This window comes from Zeus faber, assembly GCF_960531495.2.
Source record: "Zeus faber genome assembly, chromosome: 14".
In the NCBI taxonomy this organism is placed as follows: domain Eukaryota; kingdom Metazoa; phylum Chordata; class Actinopteri; order Zeiformes; family Zeidae; genus Zeus; species Zeus faber.
The window spans coordinates 20,581,473-20,603,136 of record NC_137200.1 but is presented as its reverse complement, the minus strand read 5'-3'; the positions used below and the strand labels follow the sequence as shown (position 1 = coordinate 20,603,136).

General features: G+C 47.6%; 2 protein-coding genes across 2 annotated transcripts; both read left to right on the top strand.

Moving 5' to 3' along the window:
• Nucleotides 1–1,108: 1,108 nt before the first annotated feature.
• On the top strand, nucleotides 1,109–3,115 carry LOC307239929 (uncharacterized protein; the record flags this gene model as incomplete). The annotated part of the gene is made up of 2 exons (XM_080013506.1): nucleotides 1,109–1,502; nucleotides 1,626–3,115. 2 exons carry the CDS (start codon nucleotides 1,109–1,111, stop codon nucleotides 3,113–3,115), a joined length of 1,884 nt encoding a protein of 627 aa, XP_079869632.1.
• Nucleotides 3,116–16,704: 13,589 nt separating this feature from the next.
• On the top strand, nucleotides 16,705–20,275 carry slc25a1a (solute carrier family 25 member 1a; the record flags this gene model as incomplete). The annotated part of the gene is made up of 9 exons (XM_080013944.1): nucleotides 16,705–16,972; nucleotides 17,606–17,713; nucleotides 17,816–17,915; nucleotides 18,003–18,141; nucleotides 18,483–18,567; nucleotides 18,721–18,825; nucleotides 18,980–19,095; nucleotides 19,990–20,063; nucleotides 20,161–20,275. Exons 1-9 carry the CDS (start codon nucleotides 16,744–16,746, stop codon nucleotides 20,273–20,275), a joined length of 1,071 nt encoding a protein of 356 aa, XP_079870070.1. The 5' UTR covers nucleotides 16,705–16,743.
• Nucleotides 20,276–21,664: the final 1,389 nt, after the last annotated feature.

Below are 21,664 nucleotides of genomic sequence, written 5' to 3'. Positions count from 1 at the left end.
CTGTTGGTTGTGCAGCCAATAATTTGGTCGTGGCTGCATTCCACCACTGCAACAAAGAATGGCCTTAAAATCATGCTCAACACAATAACAAAGTCGCTTTTTTTTTTTTTTTTTGCTTTTTTATCTTCGTGGGAGAAAGAAAAATACCACCACCAAACATTTCAACAGAAAAATTTAAATGGACGCTTCAGTGACCATAGGGTTAAATAACTGGCGGCTTCACGCACGAGTTGCGGTCTTTTGTCACATCGCCGTGGCACGTGGAGCCGCATCCTAAATTCATATGGAATCCCGGGATTATCCGCGACATTTTGTGTTTAAATTTAAATTGACCTCATGCACATGGACTGGGCGGTGCGGGTTTATTTTATTTTTATTTTTTTTTGTATTGTATTTTTTTCTTTTTATTCTAAGAGCAGGAACGTTTTCCATGCCCAGTGTAAGCCGGGAATCTGGAGACTACGTGGTTTGATCCACCGCTGTTGTGCCATCTTTCCATCAACACCACAGAACGACACAGAAGCCCATTCGAAAACATCTGATCGCTCTGTTTTTTTTATTTCTTTGACTTTTTTTTTTTGTTTTGTGCGCGCGGCGATTAGTGCGCGTTAATTGACTCGGTTCATTTCATCGACGCGCTGAGCCGTTGTAAGCGCGCAATTTCCCCGCGTCCAACAAGGGGGGCTTGATTGAGGGGGGGGGGGAAAGGACGTACAAAAACGTGGAGATATTCTATTTAAAATTGTATTCATGTTTTGCTTGGTAGATTTGCACAAACACCTTGGCTGCTTGATTCGCCACTCCCCACTGACCGCTTTTCCCCACGAAAAAAAAAAAAAAAAAAAATCGATTCAATGCCGGTGAGAAGTGAGTTAGGTGTCTCTCCGTGGCAAAATCTCACTTTTACAAGAAATCCTGTGCAGACCTTAATTGTGTGGACCTAAATGCTAAATGTACCACAGCAGTATATATTTTGAATGTCGTGTCCTAAAATATGTGTGGCCATTTATCACTTATCTCCCCCCCCCCCCCTCATTATTTTATTCCTTCTTCCCCTACCCTTTGCTTATTTTATTCAGGTGCTTAACCTCACTCCTGCCAGTTCTGCATGGTCATGACCTGTCGTCACGCCCCTTCCGCAGCCCACCTCGTCCTATTGGTCCTGCTGATTGTCACTCCGCAGCTGGCTGGCACCGCCCCTGTGTGGGGTGAGGGAGGCAAGGGAGGGGTGGCGGGGCGCACCCGGACAGATCACAAAGAGGACAGCCTCGGCCCCCTTCTCTCCCTCCCGCCGCCCCTTCGTTTCTCTAGCCCCGTCGATACTCCGGTAGATCAGCGTCAGGGTGACCCGTCAGATAACCCCATGGACTCTGCGCGGGTGCTATCCATTCTAATGGAGGCACTGGACCACCCAAGGGATAGGGAGATTCAGGACAATGGAATAGGGGACCAGGGACAGGATCAGACCGGGGAAAAACTGCCCGCGGGAAATGTAGAGGGCAGTGAGAGAGGCACAGGGAGGGGAAGAGGAGGAGTGGTCAAAGAGAGGGAAGGAGGAGAGGTCGAAAGGGGAATGGAACGGAAAACGGTCGGAGATAAGAGCGCCTCCCAGGGTGGTGACTCAGAGGGGAGGCAAGAAGACATGAGAGATAAGAGGCCGGGGGAGGATCGCGGCTCGTTGTTGGAGGATATGGGTTTTTTCGTCCAAGCTGATAGCGAGGAGGCACCGAAACAAGACAACGAGGAGGGCAACGGGGTGGCGGAGTTCAGAGGCGGGGCCGCTCCGAGCGATGTCGCACAGGGGGATGAGGCCGCACTACGGCGCAAAATCCGGGGTTACTTTCAAAACATTGACCTGGGTCTCCAAGACAACGAGATCCTGCCTCCTCTGAAGGGTTACAAGGCCTACAACACCCAGCTGGCCCGCTCCGGCAAGAAGCAACACTGGCAAGACGAGCTGGGGCGCAACAGACCCATTCAGGGCGGCAACTTCATGGATGACTTCGAAAATGGAGGCGAGGAGCTGGAAGAAGAGGTGGAGGAAGAGGAGGAGAACCTCTCCCGCCTGCAGGAGGAGGCCAGGGCACGCGCCGAGAAGCAGGAGGTGCTGAGGCAGCAGGAGGAGGCGGAGCATGCCCGAGAGGAGGAGCAGAGGCTGGCGGACATCGCCTCCGACATGCTGCTGCAGTACATGGGGAGGAAGCAGCAGCCGTACATGAAACCCCGGCAGAAGAGCAGCACGGGGTCCACCGGCAACACGGCCGAGGACAAGCGGTCGGAGGAGGTCATCTCCGACGACGACGACCTGGACCAGCAAATGATTGACAGGCTGATTGAGATCAGCAGCAAGCTGCACCTCCCCGCTGATGACGTGGTGGAAATCATCAGCGACGTGGAGGAGAAAAAGAAGAAAAGGAAGGAATTGCAGCAGCAGCCGTCCAACGTCAACCCTGTTAACCCACGCTTCCGGCCGCTGGTTCCCCCTCCTCTCGCTGCTCCGCCAGTCTATCACTACACAGCTTCAAATAACCCTAAAAAGGCCCCTTATAAGGTCAAGTCCAACAAGAAATGGCAAAAGGACAAAGTCAAGTCATACAAGCAGGACTTTTGGTATAAGCCTCGGAAGCAGCTTGACTACTGGTACAAACCCCAGAAACAGTTTTTGGCCTTTCCCTCCTACCCTTACTACCAGAAGCCATATCGAGCCTACTACCCGGTGTACTTCCCCTATCCCAAACAACAATACTACAGCAAGCCTTTCCCTTCCAGAGACCAGTCCTTTGGCCCCCAGGACCTTGACCTCCAGGTCCCCAGGCGCAGGTTCCGAGCCGGGGGCAAGGGCCGTGGACAGGGCTGGAGGCAGCAGCCCGCCCCGCGGCTGCCTCTCGCCCCGTACATCTCCAATTACATTCTCCCCCACCCACGGACCTACCAACCCTTACCTCCCCCCAAACCTATAACTCCAGTCAGGAGAGGCAGGCGACCCCCCTACTACTACCCACAAGTCACACCGGGAGATGACTACGAAGAAGATGGGCTGCTACCGCAGCTGGACAGCGAGGAGGAGCTGGAGAACTTTATTGAGAGGATCTACATGAAACGCAGAATGTATTAAGAGATGTTCTTGGACATTTGTCAGAAACGAGGGACAAACAGATGTGGGATAGACATAACTGGAGAAGCGGGCGGGGGGAATATATACATATTAAAAAAAGAAAATGACTCGGGGCGGGGTTGCGTACGTTTTTAAGCGAATGGAAAGAGGACAGGAAGTAAACAGTTTGCTTTTCTGTTTTTATTTTGTTTTATTTTGTTTTCCACCGTAGTGTTTTGTTGACTCGGGTCTGGAAGAGGCTGAGCAGGTTCCAGTTTGAGCTGCTCCTCGTCACCGCACCCAGCCTCTCGATCAGTTTACATTGTGAAACAGAACACACCACGACGTATGTTCTGGCTCCATTCAGGTCAATCTCTGATGCTCTTGCGTTCCGTACGTCAGAGGTTTCTAGGCGATTATGTGCATGCACACACACACACACACACACACACACACACACACACACACACACACGTACACGCACACGGACACACGCGCGCGCACACACACACAGGTAATCACACTTACGCAGTTTTACAAGAAATCGCGCCCACTGTAAGAGACTCATGTTTACAGCATCACTTTACCTTGTGTGTTTTTCTTTTATGCCATTACGGGACAAGTCGACAAATCAAGCGACTTCTGAGCGATTCCAACAGAGCGGTGACACAAAACCTAATTGCTTTTCTCGGGCTCACCCACCACCGAAAAAGTTGGCACGGACTACTTTTGGTTGTATTTTGTTGTTGTTGTTGTTGTTGTTTGGTTCAGGTTCGCTTAATCGTGATTCGAAAGAGAAGAGAAAAAAACCCCAAAAAAACGCGAATTTGAAAAGGCGCCAAATACGCACATTACAAACTCCGGATTTAGAACGTGACATTGTTCTATGAAGAAAAAAAAGATGATATGATATCAATTATTATTATCATAACAAATATATTTTAAAAAAACAGTCCCAACGGATAAACCCCGCAGACTCCAAAAAGCACAAACTTCAACGTCGAACACTTCCACTCTGGTGTACTAAGGGTTTTTCAATGACTTTGGGGCGACAACAACCTATTTACCCTCCCATATCGTTGGCGTCACCGCCATCGTCATCACCGCCTCTGCGTTGTTACCCAGTTGCTTGACAATTTAGGGCGTTTCTCATCATTCCCAATCATCATTGATCAGCTCTGACTTTTTCCTTTTTTGGGTTTGGTTTGCCCGTGGTTTGGCTTTTCAGGACGTCACTCGAAAACCGTCCCGTCGACCCTTCTGCCAATCGCGTGTGTTACCTCCGCTTTTCCTTTTTTCTAACAACGAACAAAAAAAAAAAAAAGAAGAAAATACTTGAAGTCACACCGTCTGCGCTGCAGCCCCGTCAGAGGGTTCGACAAGCAGATATTCGACCATGTTATTCATTTTCGGGGTGGGGGTTAAAAAAAAAAAAAAAAAAAAAAAAAAAAAGATTCAGGCTGGAGAGTCAGGGATTGCGCTCAAACCGACAAATGCACGTCTTTTCACTTGCAACGACAAAAAAGAACAAAAAAAATGGACAAAAAAAGGGAAAAATAAAAAATAAAACAGTAATGGAGAAATCAAGATGACTGTTTCTCTGAATAAACTGTGAACATGGGGGAGGGGAAAAAATAAATAAAAAATGAAAAGTCATTTCAAAAAGGAAGGGCCGGCCGACTCGCCCACATTGGGGCCGCGGTCGCATGTCTTGTAAAAGGAGCGTGTTGTTGTTGATGTCACTTTTAGCATTGTAAGATGTACAGTGTCAAATAAATATGCCCGTGCAATGTGTAAATAACAGCATGATGATTAATAGTTTTGCTATAAGAGAAAAAATAAAAGCAATTATTTTATTAAAGCTCAGTTTTTTCCTCATGCCTTCTTCGAGAGCGGTGCGTTGGAAGGTTTGAACACGGGATAGGGGCTAATCTCTCCTCTCCCACCGACGGCTGTTCCTAGGAGACAGGAGAATAGGGCGAAACAATAACCGATCACTGACGGGAGACGGAATCAAAAAGGCGACGGGAGGTAAATACCAGCAGAGCTGTCGGAACGAGAGGCGGAAGGAGCCGCTGAGGGAGGGGGAATTTATTCGGAGGGCGGGAGGGAGAGGGAGGGAGAGGGAGAGAGAGGGAGGGGGAGTTGGGAACTGCAGTGATTGATGAGTCACATGATTGGTGTATGAGTCATCCATCTGTACACTTTACTGCACAGTGATACACACACGCACGCACGCGCGCACACACACAAACTCTCTTTGAACTGTATAATAATTTAGCTGCTGGCATTCAAGATAATGACTGAGTCATGCCGGCTTCTGCCTTGAGCCAACCAATCACCTCATGGAAAAAGGGGTTTGATCGACAGCTTTCGCCATATCTCCTGTCCAATGCCTCCCCCTCCCTCTCTCCGAAAAGACTCTCTGAAATGTCTCTAATTCACAGCCGTTTGATCGGTAGCGGCGTGACATAAATACAACCCTTTGGGGTTGGTTCATTTCGCACCGTTATTCGGTATGAGCGCCGATTCCCACTATTACAAGCAATCAATTTATTTATTGATTCATCAAATGAATCATTCAGTGGAATTACTCTTGACGACGTCCGTTTATTCAGAAGTTTTAGCGCTCGGCTGATATCCACAGCGGGTAAGAGGGAACAGTAGTTGAAAATCAATCAATTAATCAATCAATCAATTTATCCATCCATCCATCCATCCATCCTTCTATCTATGACATCCATTTATTCAGAAGTTTTAGCATTCAACTCATATCCACAGATATGAGTCATGAGATATGATCCAAAATAAGTTTAAAATCGATCAATCAATCAATGTCTCTCTCTCTCTCTCTCTCTAAAAAAAAAATATATATATATACACTGTATATATACAGTATATACACCGATCACCCACAACATTAAAAGCCTCACTAATAACCACAAATATTGTGTAGCTCCCCCTCATGACGCCAAAACAGCCCTGACCCGTGGAGGCATGGACTCCACAAGACCTCTGAAGGTGTCCTGTGGTATCTGGCACCAAGACGTTAGCAGCAGATCCTTTAAGTCCTGGAAGTTGTGAGGTGGGCTCCCATGGATCGGGCTTGTTGTTCCAGCACATCCCACAGATGCACCATTGGATCGGACCCTAACCCCGACCATCCACATGATGTAGAAGAAAACGTGATTCATCAGACCAGGCCACCTTCTTCCACTGCTCCACGGTCCAGTTCTGACGCTCATGTGTCCATTGTAGGAGCTTTCAGTGGTGGACAGGGGTCAGCATGGACACTCTGACTGGTCTGCAGCTACACAGCCCCATACACAGCAAGCTGTGATGCACTGTGTGTTCTGACACCTTTCTATCAGAGCAGCATTAACTTTTTCACCAATTTGTGCTACAGTAGCTCTTCTGTGGGATCGGACCAGACGGGCTGGAATCCAATCCCCACATGCGTCAATGAGTCTTTGGAGCCTATGACCCGGTCGGTTGTCCATCCTTTCGACCACTTTTGGTAGGTACTAACCACTGCATACCAGCAACACCCCACAAGACCTGCTGTTTTGGAGATGCTCTGACCCAGTCGTCTAGCCATCACAATTTGGTCAAAGTGGCTCAGATCCGTACACTGGACCATTTTTCCTGCTTCCAACACATCAGCTTCAACAACTGACTGTTCACTTGCTGCCTAATATATCCCACCCCTTGACTGGTGCCATTGGAACGAGATGATCGATGTTATTCACTTCACCTGTCAGTGGTTTTAATGTTGTGGCTGATCGGTGTATGTGTATCTATCACTCTTTCACACTCTATCTATCTATCTATCTTTCTATCTCTCTTTCTGTCATTCTCTCTATCTATCTACGTATGACATCTATTTATTCAGAAGTTTTAGCATTCAACTCACCCACAGATATGGGTCATGATATGATGAAATAAGTTGAAAATCAATCAATCAATCAATCAATCAATATTGATTGACTGATCTATCATCTCTATTTCTCTCATCCAATTATCTCTCTCTGTCTCTCGATATATATATATATATATATACACACTTATATATATATCGCTCTCTCTCTCTTTCTATCCATCTATCTCTCATTCTCCAACACTTCCGTTGTTTTTTTTCCCCTCTAACATGTATTTTGATAACTACTCCACAGGACACCGCAGGAGCAAACAGCATCAATTTGGACCAGGTAAAAAACAACAACAACAGCCTTTCTAAACATTCAGCCAGAGTGTTTATTTTACTTCCCCGATCCGTGTCTTCCACAGGCGACAAACTCATGAGACATAGACAATCCAGAAAGAAGGAAATCTGTTCCCCTGGTCGGATCCTAAAGGCTGGCCATTCCCAATCAGGCCTCCCTCACCCTAAATGTTGTTTATTTTGTCCATAATAGATTTCAAATGTCTCCCTAAAGTTGGAGACCCGCCTCGTCGCTGGTCGCTTTTGTTATTCATCCCACGCTCTCTAATGGGGCCTCATCAGCCCCTGCTTCTCCTCTGCACCAACACCAACACGAGGGCCCTCAATGCCTTCCTTGGACACCTCCGCAACTTTCGGCCTTCCCCACGCGCCTTTCATCTCTTTCCGTCTCCTCTTCACCTCCACCCCCGTCGCCCCCATTCCTCGGCATGCTCCCCACTGGCCAATCTTACGCTATTTCTCCTTTCTGTTTCCCTCCATTTCTCGTTTTTGTATGTGAGCCCCCGGCGAATGAAACAGGCACGAGGCACTCTCTCCCTGCACCACTGTCACAAAAGACCGGTGAGTCATCGCCACTTATGTTCCCATCTCCCTCCTCCCACAAAAGAGGACACATATACACGAAAAACACTCAATTTACTCTGCTCCTGCCATGCCATTACAAACGCGCGCACGCACACGCACACACGCCCCCTCATATTCTCATTCTCTCTCTCTCTCTCTCTCTCGTACACATGCACTAACACACACTCTCTCCCTTTGTCATGCACTCCACACGCATATATACCGACACAAAAACACGCATGATATGATTCTGCCTTTATAATAATAATATTGTTTTTAACCAGCTCAATTTGTGCGTAGTGTGTCCTTTGTTGTCAGTTTTGGATCGCAGTGTGTTAGTTAACTGATAACAGGGAAGAACTTTGCTTTGAACAGCTTTTGAACAATTCGATCGGTTTGAAAAGTGACACCGGAGGAGAAGGAACCGGTGTTTAAGAAAGAAAAGAGACAAAGAGCGAGAGAGAGAGAAAGGGAGGGAGAAAGAGAGGGAGGCTGGTTCTCTGGGTTTTCCTACAGGCTCCTTTAGTAAGACGCCTTATCGCTCAAATTAAATGCTCTCCCTCCATCTACTGGAGGAAGGATATATTTACAGACAAACCACACTGCAGTGCCTGGAAAACAGTGGTATAAAAAATTAGTAGGCCTTGGCTGTAATATACACCAATCAGTCACAACATTAAAAGCACCACTAATAACCACTAATATTTTGTAGCTCCCCCTTGTGCCGCCAAAACAGTTCTGACCCGTGGAGGCATGGACTCCACAAGACCTCTGAAGGTGTCCTGTGGTATCTGGCACCAAGACGTTAGCAGCAGATCCTTTAAGTCCTGGAAGTTGTGAGGTGGGGCCCCCATGGATCGGGCTTGTTGTTCCAGCACATCCCAAAGATGCTCCATCGGATCGGACCCTAACCCCGCCCATCCACATGATGTAGAGGTAAACGTGATTCATCAGACCAGGCCACCTTCTTCCATTGCTCAATGGTCCAGTTCTGATGCTCACGTGTCCATTGTAGGAGCTTTCGGTGGTGGACAGGGGTCAGCATGGACACTCTGACTGGTCTGCGGCTACGCAGCCCCATACACAGCAAGCTGTGATGCACTGTGTGTTCTGACAAATGTTCACAGTTTCCATGCAAAGCCACCAGGACTTATGCATTTGATTGTTTTTATGCTATAATATGGAATGTAATATCTGGGAAACTCAAACAAACATTGCTTTATCGGGGTTTTCCGATTTACTGTATTCCATTTTGTTTGCCACACTTTTTGTTGTGGTTGTATTTTGTATTGACCTATGGAGGGGTCTGTTGGTGTCAATGGTGCACTGGACCAGTGAGACACTGGAGCCCTCGCCTGCTTACTCTTTACAGCATCGCTGCTTGTGAGCCATTCAGAGCTATCCATTATTAAAGGGCTGGAGTTTCCGTTTCAGAGTGAGGGAGAGGAGAGAGACCGTAGGGGAGAGGTGGAGAGACAATGGAAACGGGTACAGAAAGGGGAAAAAGACAGTGAACGTCAAAGAGAGGAAGGAAAAACTGAAACCGGGCCACACTGGGAGGGAGACACGAAAGCCAGGATGGAGGGAGAGGGTGAGGAAGAGGAGAATTACAACCAATGGTAAGGTGTTGGGCATTAGTGATTATGTACTTTATGTACCATGTGTGTAACTGTTTATTGTACATTTACGTTTATTCATTTAGCAGACTTTTGTCCAAAGCAACTTACACAAGAGACTAGAAACAATCAAAGCACACATTGACCAATGGAACGACCATCAGTTTAAATGTATGAACACCGGTTTCTAAATTCAACCAGATACGGTAAAACTGCAAGATGCAAGGAGTCAGAATAAAAGTTGTTGTTTTTCTTCTGTGTTTGTGCAATATGATACGCACCTATATGAGAGTGCAGTATGTCAATAGAACAAATTAATACTAGTCAACATCAACAAAAACAACAATAGTCAGTCATAGCTCAGACAGGATCAGGTGTTCCCGGAAGAGCGGGGTCTTCTATATACTATACTGTATCTACTACTACTGTATATATCTATATACTTCCTGTAAAGGCTTGGTCAACGCAATGACCCAAGATTGACTTCCTCGATAGCCCTTTCATTTCCCCGTATCACCTCAGTGAGCAGACTGCTGCCGCCCCGAGCCAGGGATGGAGTGGAGGGGGTGACGGGTCCCGCGGGCCTCCCCCCGTGGACGAGGCTCAGAGAGCTGACGAAGCAGAGACTGGAGTCATAGCCGGGTCGGACTCATCTGTTCTGGTTTGTTTTATGGACCCCCTTACCTGCCTGCTACAAGCGATCACGATGAAGATCATACATCCTTTTGAATACTCCAAACCCATACATCATAACCTAAATGCGTGTGCCTGTGTGTTTGAGTTCCATCAGGCGGAAGGGAAGGCCACTGGAGTCCCGGAGGAAGTTTTATCTATGGGTGACACAGAGGCCGTGCCACAGGAGGCCTTGACGGACGCAGGGGACCCACGGGGCGGTGCCGACTGCCTACCATTGTCCCCCGAGTGGACAAAGCGAGAAGCAAACCCGGCCGACTCTTTGCTGTTGTCGTCGCATTCATTCGCCGGCGAACAGAGTGAGTGTCTCGGTCGGCGTCGCCGTCATTGGACGCCTTAGTGGGATGTTGTCACTTAACTGATGTGTGACAAGATGTTAAGGGGGACTGTTTACGCTGGTCGCTGTGGTTTCTGATTTGTGTCCCTCACAGACCAAACCTCGGAGCCCTGCTGGTACTGCATGAGGTCGCTTGATCCAGAGATTCGCCCTCAAGTTCCCAAACAGGTTGCCACATCTTTGATGAAACACACTATGACTAGGTGAAACAGTTGCGATCGACCGAGAGTTTCATGATTTAAAGTGGGAATCCATAAGATTTGTGTTGTGTGGATGACACTGAAGGGCGCTTTCACATGTGCCCCGTTTAATACGTTTGAATCGAACCGTGGTGCGTTTAACCCCTTGCGTGGTTCCTTTGGGCAGATGTGATACCCGGGTGCAGACCACAACAACCAGTTCCAGAACGCATGTGAGAGTTGGTCTTGGACCGGTTCCAAGAGAACCCTAGTGTGGTTCGCTTGCGGTGAGACTGTGATTCGACCGTGATTCGACCCAATTGCAGGAAGTGAATCAATCACACTGTGTATTATTGATCGCGGGGGGCATTTGTTTACATACCCAACCGCATTTTTTTACATTTCTAGCCCTGCTCCATCCCACATGCCGCTGGCTTGCAGTGGCATGTAGTGATTTCCTTCAACAGAGACAATGGGAGGCAGCATTCTCTGGACTACAGGAAGTAGACACGTTCTGACTTTTAGAGTAGACTAATAACAAGTGCATGGGCTCTCATAGTGATCTCTCCGTAACACGCCTACTCCTTCTCATTCGAAACAGCAACGGTTATTTTTTTAGGCATCCAGGTTTACTCTTGTGTTTTTCTAAAAAGGATGCCTTCTGCTGATCAATTGATTTTGGGGTCTTTTTCTGTTGGTCACTTGGGGTGCTTGGGGTCACTTGGGGATATTTTTCATCAGATGCACCACAGCTGAGCTTTTCACCTCTTGTGCATGCGGGGCATTCTTGCTGGGAACGGCGGACCCCGCCACCAACAATGAAAACAGCTTCGGGCTGGGTGATAAAACGATCTAGATAATTTTCATGAAAAAAATCTTCCACAATAACGACGATTAATAACATACCACACAAACAGCCAATCGTAACGCAGAGAAACAACATTGTGACACAAACAGCCAATCATTTGACCAATTTTGGGGTCCAGGTGCGCCAGGGCTTCCTCCGTTGTCTCCCCCGGCCGTGGCACTCTGCGGTCAGGCAGCGGGGATGAGGGCCCCACCCCCGGAGCTGATGTGGCGGGTCTTCCCCAAACACCAACTTCAACTCGCCCTCCTCGCCACCCGAGCCCAGCGCGTCCCCCGTCCCCGCAAAAGGAGAGCGGGATCAAAGAAAGAATCCGCCATTTTCAGTGACCTCTGGTCTGACACGGTCGGAGAGCGTCCCCCGCTCCGCTCCAAACGTCCCCGCATATAATCACAGAGGGCAGATTTGGGAACTTTTGAGACTGTTCTCAGACGACAATGACGATTATATTATATATTTAAAAGAATGTAAAATATATCTATATAATATTTATTATTCATCTCTTTATTTGTTTACATATTTATTATTTTATTTATTCAGTATTTAACATGAAGCCATAAGAATACACTTAAAACTGTAGATCTAGCATTATTATTATTATTATTATTATTATTATTATTATTATTATGACTATCCTACTGTTTTTGCTTGGGAAAAATTCTCTGAATAGTTCAGGCTAAAACTATTTTAAAACAGAACAGGGGCAGAAGTTAGGAACACGGTTTACGTCTCGTATGTCACAAACATCCAGTTTTTCAACTTTCATCCAAATCCATCCACATGCGAAGCAGAAATGAGTGGAAAAACAGACCAAATTTGACCCAAATCACAGACATGGTCCAAGTCATCGAACGGCAAAGCATCTACAACACGGCTTAAAGTATCGGGAACACAACAATGGCAGAAGTTACGAAACACGGTCGAAGTGTAGTTTCAACCGGTATGTCAGTGAGGTTCAAGTTCCATCCAAATCGATCCACATACGGAGCAGACTGAGTGAGAAACCGACCAAATTTGACCGCAAGTATCCAGGTGGTCGCGCTTGACCGACACGCCACTGTTCGTAGACAAAACGGAGGAGATGAGATTTAGAGAGAGACGCTTTATGACGTCATCATCCTGTTTACTAGAGATGTGCAGGTTCTGGTTTCAGAATGTACATTTGCACCGTGTCCAGTGTGCAGCGTGGACCCCGTCGCTCTGTCGTGGTTAGAGATTACAAACCAAGGGTGTGTGTGTGTGTGTGTGTGTCTATGTACCTTCTTGTACATAAACACAATGAATGTTGTACGTCAAAGGCGCAATTTAAAATAGTCGCTAAAATCACAGATCATGTCAGTTTAGAAATGATGATCATTGGCTGAGGTGTCGTTGGAGTGGGAACGTTTCATACGTGTTGTCGTCCACACCGGTCTACATTTGCAACAGGGAATGTCGACAAAACTTTACAAATCCACCGAAAATAAAGAGCATTGCTATTATATTGAGAACACAGTCACTTTGTGAAACTTTGACCTATTGTCATATAAATCCGCGTTCGTCTCGGAGGGGTCGTCAAAAATGAAAAATCGGGAACTCATGCTACGTTGCACGGAATCCGGAGAACTGTGATACACATCTAACAAGACTAAATATTTAACATGACTATATTTATTATTATTATTATTGTAATTAATAAATATATATTGTGATTATTATCGTCATTGATCAATACAATAAATATATATATATTGTGATAACATTTTGGCCATATCGTTCAGCCCTAAAACGGCGCATAGAGAATCACATATGTAACACACACACATTCGAGGGCTATTTGTTCTAAAGTGCTGGCTAAATAAAGTGTCAACGGGATTTTAGGAACAAAATAATCTTGCGGATTACCACTTTAAAGCGGTACTGACTCTACCAGACGGAGTCACTTCCACTGACGGCGCTCTCTTGCACTCTGCCGTAAACCGACGCGCTGCTGCAGCGAGACCCGGATCCTTTGCTTCCACTGCCTCCTGGTGGCCAGAGCGTCAACTATCAGATAGACCCTCGACCGCACTTCGGCGTGGCCTGCTCCTCCCACTCCACGTCGCTCCCCCTGTGGGGCGGCGAGGGGCCGTGCCGGGGCCCCAGGAACCCAGAGCTGGCTGATCAGACACACACCTGCCCTCACTGCCATATTGGGCTTCCCCCAGACACCCTCCGCTGGCACGAGGTGGGCCCAAAATAAAAACAAAACACACTCGGCTGACAACTGTCGTGCCGTATTTTAGGTCTTAGAAAATACTGACTTGTTTTCTCCCCCTCTCCAGGCAAAATGTCTGCTGTTTGATGGGATGACGACCACCGTGAACAAATAATTGATCATCTACACTTTGTGTTTTCTTTAAATGTTGCTTTTAAAAAGCAACATTTTTAGGTGGCTATACTGTCGGCTATAGCAATCTCAGGAAATTCTTTGAAACCCATCATTGATCATTGTCCAAAAAAAAGTCTGGGGTGTTAATTGCAATGAAGGTGAACCACGTGTATGTCTTGTAATAAGTGTTCAGGGTGTGATTGAATTTATAATGATCAGTGAAGGGCACATGTACAATATGTCAACTATGCGTGGGAAATGAATCCTTTATGAGTTTCAACTATGTAACAGTTGAGGGATCTGTGGAAAAAAAACCCCACGGGTAACATAGAGTACATGAAAATTAGCATGTTGCCAAATACACAGGTTGAATGACGATAACTGTATGACGACAAGGGCCTGAAAAAATTATAAAGGGAGAAAAACAGAGAGGATTCCATGCTATGTAATCTGTAACACCTCATCTAACACCTTAAATAAACAGTATAAAAACGAACGACAGCATCGTTTCCCTCTCAAGAGTGAGATTTTTGGAGTCGTGGGTTTTGCCCTCGCACTGACCCAGTCACTCTACACCTTAAGGGGAATGAAATGTGTGACCCAGTTCCTATTGTCAGGGGTGAGTGGGGAGTGGGGGCGTGGGCCAAGGCACGACATGGCACTGTTTAAAGGGACCGTGGGTGACACACGTAAGAAAAACACGTTTTATGATTATTATTATCATTATTATTATTATTACTACTACAACATCTCATCTGAATAAGTATCTGTCACATATTCAGTCAGATAATTGACCAAATTGTGTAGGCTGTATATTATATTACATTACTATTTATTATAATACATTATATATTATTATTATAGACCTATCATTAAAGGAGGCATGGGCTTCACCTCAACTGGTGTACAAACAACATTTTTTTCCCCAGACGTTCTTCTCCAAAAAAATATACATGTAATTTTTTTTTTGTTCACAAAAAAAAATTAAATTGGTAAAATGTAGAAACAGAGACGATTCGTTCGCCGCGCTATGCGCCTGCTATGAAACGTCAACAGCGCCGCCATCTTGCCACGGTGTGTGACCGCGCTGCTTCGGGATAAGGTTACACATTGTGCGGGTTTGTACGGAATGGTGGACGATAATCATCCACATAGTTGTTTATCAATCAAATAAGAGTGGTTTTTTTTCAGCCGCGGGTGTAGCGGGAGGGAACACGTTTCAAATTCCACTTGGACAGAAGATAATGGAAATTGGCTCGAAGGACTTCCGTTCCACCCGGCGTAGCTATTATGTCATAATAATAATAATAATAATAATAATAATAATCGGTTCGACGTGATCGTTGTGTGCGGTGGCAGGAAGGGGCTTCGCAACTCGGACGCCCGTGTGCGTCACAAAACGGGCGCGTTCCTGAGACAGTGCCGCGAAAACGTTCCCTCGGCCCAGGCTCTCAGCGGGCGGCGAGGGGGATGAACGCCGCGCCCGGACGGCGGCGGTCGTCTACGCGCTCGGCTCGCCCAGCGCTCTCGCCCCCATGGGGCAGCGATAGCTCGGCGTCGCCGGCGCCATCGGTCGCTAAACTATTATGGGATTTGGCGGCGGCGGCGTCTCCTGACCGCGAGATGAATATTCACGAGGCTCCCGCCGCCACATTGGTGCGCTCGGGTTGTTGACCGTCTCGCAACAGCGATGGGAGATTCGACTCTTTCTTCCGAGTCAGATCTTGACGAGTCACTCCAAAAAAAACAAAAAAAGGGGGGGAAAAAAAAAAAAAAAAAAAAAAGAGTCGTTCGATTCGTTCCCTCTCTTCGTTCACCCGAACGACGAACGAGTCAGGAGAGTCGTCGGGCTGCCGAGTCGGGAATGAAATCCTCACAAGAATCGTTTCGTGCCGTCGAAAGGATTTCCCAAACGGTGGCTCCTATAAATGATTGTCTCGAAAACCTTCGTTTGGACAGAGAAATGCGAAAGTGCGAAACACAAAAACAAATTAGCGGTCGAAAGGATTTCAGTTGGTGCAATGTGAATGTAAGTAAGTAAGTAAGTAAGGAAGGAAGGAACGGAAAAATGTATTTATGCAGCACCTTTCCAACATTAAATGCAACTCAAAGTGCTGTACAACAGCGCATTAGAAAGTAAAAGATTTAACCGACAATGAAACTCAAAAACATTAATCAGAGAGTAAAAGATTAAAATCAAGCCACCGATCATATGCAACCGAGCCCTTAATCACGAGAATTAGAAGATTCAAAACCAAAAACGTTAATCGTGAGAATTGGAAGATGAAAAACAAGCCGAAGCACAGTTTCTGCTTTACAGTTTCTAGTCCACGCATTTAGACACCGAAGGATTTGTGGCCTAGACATATATTTTACGACAACAAACTGTCCCCCAGTCGGTGTCGAGTCTCCCTCGTCGCAGTGTCAGCTGCCCTCGGCCCTGTCCCTCCACACAAGGTGATGACAGGCGTCAGGGGAAAAAAGTGCTGATGATTGTGTAAATAAGTCACATTCAATATGAATAATGACACATGCCGTAGCATTTTCACCTCGGACTTTAACTTAGTCCGCGGTTGTTCCTTGTATGTTGTTGTGTTTCCAGCGAGTGAGTCGGCGGCTCACTCGCTCGGCCGCTCGATTGTCGGGGGGGGGGGGGGGGGGGGACTCCCGGCGCCCGAGTCGTGCAAAGGAACGTTCAATACGGACGAATCGTTAACGAGTCCCCGCAGCACTATCTGACATTGCGCGGTACAGCGGGCGCACACTGACACGCTGACACCCAGAGGAGCCCAGGACGCAGCCCGGCCATCCGCACGTCGGAACATGTCTTCGTTGCGAGAGCCGCTCTCGGCGTCGGGAGGCCCGCGCGGGAGCCGCGGCTTCCCCCCACCGCCGCCGACCCCTCCATCCCGGTGTGCGGTCTGGCGCCTGGGGCTGGGCTCCCTCCCGGCAGACGGCACGGCGGACGGGGCGAGGAGGAGGAGGAGCCTGGCGGCCGCCGCCGTCGTCGGGGAGAGGAGGTCCACGCACCCGGGGAAAGCCATCCTCGCAGGTACGACGCGCGACAAGCTACGCGGTTCCTCCTCGGCCGCCAGGGGACGAGCGGCCGAATCCCCGCCCGCCTCGGCCAGCTGGGGGAACTGGGTCAGCGGCGCTCGACCGTCCGACGATGCTACTGTATTCATCCGTGCGCTCAAGCGCCTTTTACACGCGACGTGCCCGGGCGGGTGGGGGTATCCCTCCATATCCGGATCATGGATCCAACACAACTACTCCCAACCCTCTGCGTTAACATTTAATCTGCACTTGTTTCAGGCGTCAATCCTTGTGCGTGTCATTGCTACCTCTTTGAATATGCTGCTTTGTGCCCGTTTACGTTGTAAACACTGTTTATGACAGATCCTGCGAGGTGTGTGAAAATATTTTTTAATCATTTTACTTGATATTTTGACTTCATTTTAACATATCACTCTCGGAGTCCAATTCCTCCTATGTGTAATCTTGGTTGCCCAATAAAGGCTGATTCAGATTTTTGTACAGCGACAACCTACGGTATCCGCAACGCGTCCCCATTTTAAGGTGATCAAATTCCAAACGGTATCTGAAAGGAGGTGTTTGTATGGGCGAAACGCTGAAGAGCAACAAAATACTGCTGCCATATTTCCCTTCTCACTCGCTTCCACAGGCGGCATCGCAGGAGGTATAGAGATCTGCATCACCTTCCCCACAGAGTACGTGAAAACCCAGCTGCAACTGGACGAGAGGGCCAACCCACCGCGCTACAGGGGCATCGGTACGGCGGGCGGGGCTGCTTTGACTCTCTCCCCGACGCGGCAAGTCTCACGACAGGCGGTTTGCGACTGACTGTGTGCGCTGTGCGTCTTTGCGTCTGCAGGCGACTGTGTAAAGCTGACCGTGCAGGACCATGGTCTCCGGGGGCTGTATCGAGGTCTGAGCTCGCTGCTTTACGGATCGATACCCAAATCGGCGGTCAGGTGGGGCACGTGTTCACGTACGACGACACTTACCACATTTCAGTTTCCGTCGCGTCATTTGTCCCGCCTCCCTCCCTATTCCCTCAGATTCGGGACGTTTGAGATTCTAAGCAACCCCATGAGGGACGCTACCGGTCGCCTAGACAACACGCGGAGCCTGCTCTGCGGTCTCGGGGCGGGGATGGCAGAGGCTATCGTGGTGGTCTGTCCAATGGAAACGCTCAAGGTTGGCGGCGCAGTTTGGAATGTGTCTCTCTACAATCTACGATAAAACATTGGAAGCATCAGCAGCGGCACCCCCAACGGGTGATTCGCCAGAAATTGCCAATTCTACTGCGTCCGATTGTCAGGATTTTCTCCCGGCTTGGTGTTCGAATTGCCGGCACTGAACGGGAGAACCCCTGGAACTTGACAATAAATAGGCGACGTAAAGACGCATTGATCTCCCATGCTATAGCCCGCGTGGCGTGCCGCCCCAAGACGTTTCTCTGAAGTTTTTGCCACTGCAAATAGGGTGAAGGTGCCCTTTCAATGCTCAGAATCGTCCCTTGTCCGTCACCACCACAGGTGAAGTTGATCCACGACCAGTGTTCCCTCCGACCACGCTACAGAGGTTTCTTTCATGGAGTCAGTGAGATCATCAGGGAACAGGGTAAGCCAGTGGAAAACAAACGTTGCCTCGTATCGGCCCGAAATACAAAACCGGTATTGGTCCAATCCCGCTAACTGGCTTATCGGCGTGTTGGAATGTGTATATTTGTCAGGTCTGTCAATGGGAAATAACGCGTTTTGAATTGAATCCTAGGTGTAAGGGGAACGTACCAGGGTCTCACGGCAACTGTGCTGAAACAGGGAACCAATCAGGCCATCCGCTTCTACGTGATGAACGCTCTGCGTAATTGGTACAAAGGTAATTTAATATTGTCACGAACACCCCCACTTTTCTTTTAGAATCTTCTTTCAAAGTATTTCCTTGCCATGATTGTAAGCTGTGTAAGTTACTTTTGTGTTTGTGTACGCTCACCTTTAAAATGTGTCGGGCTGGGGTTTTTTTTTTTCTCAAGGGGATGATCCGCGGCGGGAGATGCACCCCATTGTCACGGCGATGTTTGGGGCAACGGCAGGCGCCGCCAGTGTTTTTGGCAACACTCCTCTAGATGTGGTCAAGACGAGGATGCAGGTAACGATCCCCTCTTGTCTTAGATGCACCGAAAGGGTGGTTCCCGACCTGGGGTTGCAGATCCTCAAGTCAAATATTGGTTAAAAAATAGTTCAAAATGTGTTAGCTCAAGCATAAATTGTGACAAAATCTAGGGGCCGGTTATAAAGATGGTGTTTCATCTTAATCTGAATTTAAAAATGCCTTTTAGAGACGTCGCTTAATTTGAGATGAATGAGTTCTAGACTAGGTAGTGCTAGACTAAGGTGATGGAGGACTAGTCAGCTCCTTCTGTCTGCTCTTGGTGCTGGTCTTAGTCCAGATGATCCATTCCCTCTATTGTCAAGGTCGACCTGGAGGCCCCACGTCCATTAATCCAAAGATAAAGCTGCCTCTGGTCAGGTTTCATTGAAACCTTCTCTCTTCACCTTTTTTTAGACTGTATTGTACGCTGTATTGTACGCTGCGTGCGCAGCATCTAAGCGTCAAAAGCATCTCATCGCGCGTCACCCTTTATACACTATTTATACTATATACACTGTATACACCTCATCAGCGTTCAGTCACGTTCCCCTAGTCTGTCAGTATTCACTACATTAGCGTTCTCCATGGCCACGCCCTCTTAGCGTGAAATAACACGGGTCCTCGCTTATCAATCGATTCACTTAACGACCTGGTCCTAGGAACGGAACTCGGCCGTTAAGCGAGGAGTACCTGTATTGTATTCCCCAATAACCTTGCTCCCTCAACCATGAAAATAGAACCAACAGGAACTGCTAATAAATACATGAAAAGATTTGGTCGCAGATTAAATCGGGCAAAAAGGTTGGGAACCCTGGCTCTGTGAGAATTTAAGCCTTATGACAATGGGTTTTTAATGACCTGTTTTTTATTTTTATTTTATTTTTGTTGTAGGGTCTGGAGGCTCACCGGTACAAGAACACAGTGGACTGCGCCTTCCAGATCTTAAAGCACGAGGGACCACAGGCGTGAGTGAACCTACTGGCCTCCAACTCTAGCTCGCCACCCACCCCGCCCCCACCCCCCACCTGCGGATAATCCTAACTCGTCCCCTCCGACCTTCAGGTTCTACAAGGGGACGGTACCCAGGCTCGGCCGCGTGTGCTTGGACGTGGCCATTGTTTTCGTCATCTACGAGGAAGTGGTCAAACTACTCAACGACGTATGGAAGACCCAGTAAACGGACCGGAGCGGCGAAGGGAACGGAAGACGGCGCCGACCAGTGTCTGACATCCACCTGTGCTGTATGGGTGGATGATGCTGATTCCACACATAACCTCTCAGTTCGACTGTCCCTGCACATGGCTCCCTGCGCTCTAGCCCGGAAAGAGGGTAAATGAGGGAGGCTAGCTGCTAAACTATTTTGGAGAATTAGCCCATTTTTTTTTTTGTTTTGTTTTTTTTGTTACCCCTCTCTACCCTTGGCCCCGCTCGAGTCTGACCCCCCCCCCCCCCCCCAGTGGAGTCGGGCTCGGCAGCCCGTCGCCCGTTCGCCTGAATGCATCAGCGTTCAAATATCACAGAAGCAGTTGAACTCAACGAGGGATTTCCAAACCAGGGCATGCGATATGCAAATACTTGCGTTAAGACTTAGCGTTGGAAGCAGACTAACCTCATATTAAACTTCTAAAGTCTAAGAAGCTTGTAGGATAAGGGGCGCGCAACATGAGTCCAACAATAAGCGATATAATGTACTAAGGCGGCTATTAAGTAGGGAACAACTGACACGCACAATTCTCCCTAACGGGAGCAGGAAGTAAATGGCCTAAACCTTGACATATGTGTAATATAATTTTTTCTGATTGAGAATTAAGCTTTCTATGACCACTGCTACTGTTAACGCCTCTATGAAACCATACATGTGTCTTCTTATTCACCAGAGACTGAACCGACTGGCTGGCCGAACTAGAAACGGAGGGGAAGCGGCAGTTGCAACCTCTAAAATGCTTCAAAACATGTGTTAATTGCTTAGTTAATCGCGATACGGAAACCCAAATTTCATCACAAATGATTGTAACGTAGTTGGCGATCGTAATAGTAACCATGGGTGCCAGTGACAATGGCAAAACCAGCGTACTGGTGTGTGCTGCCGTGGTACTGGAACTACACTAAGCCTGTTTTACTCTGTAAAGCTTTCTTCCCAAAGATTTGTTACAATTTGGATTTACCAACGATATATTCCCATCACCTCTCACAACTATCGATTATTCCCCAGTCGTGGCTGGGAACAACTCGTTTCTAGTGGAACTTCTAAAGAATGGGTTTGGAACAACGACGGGGGCTCCCCCCCTTGTATTTGGTGTACGCTCTCTGGCTGCTGGAAAGAACAAAATGCCTGGCTCGGACAGGCATTTCGTATTTTAGCGAGGTTTGATTTTTGGATCATTTTTCTTGCACCACACAGCCTTGCACTGAAGTCCTTAACTTATCTTTGCCAAAACATTTTCAGCAGAACCTTTATTGTAACTGTTCTGATAGTTCGTCTGTATTTAGTTTGTTTTTGTAATGGCACATTTTCATGTACAAATCTATGTTTCGTTATCGCTACCTTTTTCCATGTAGGCCGCGT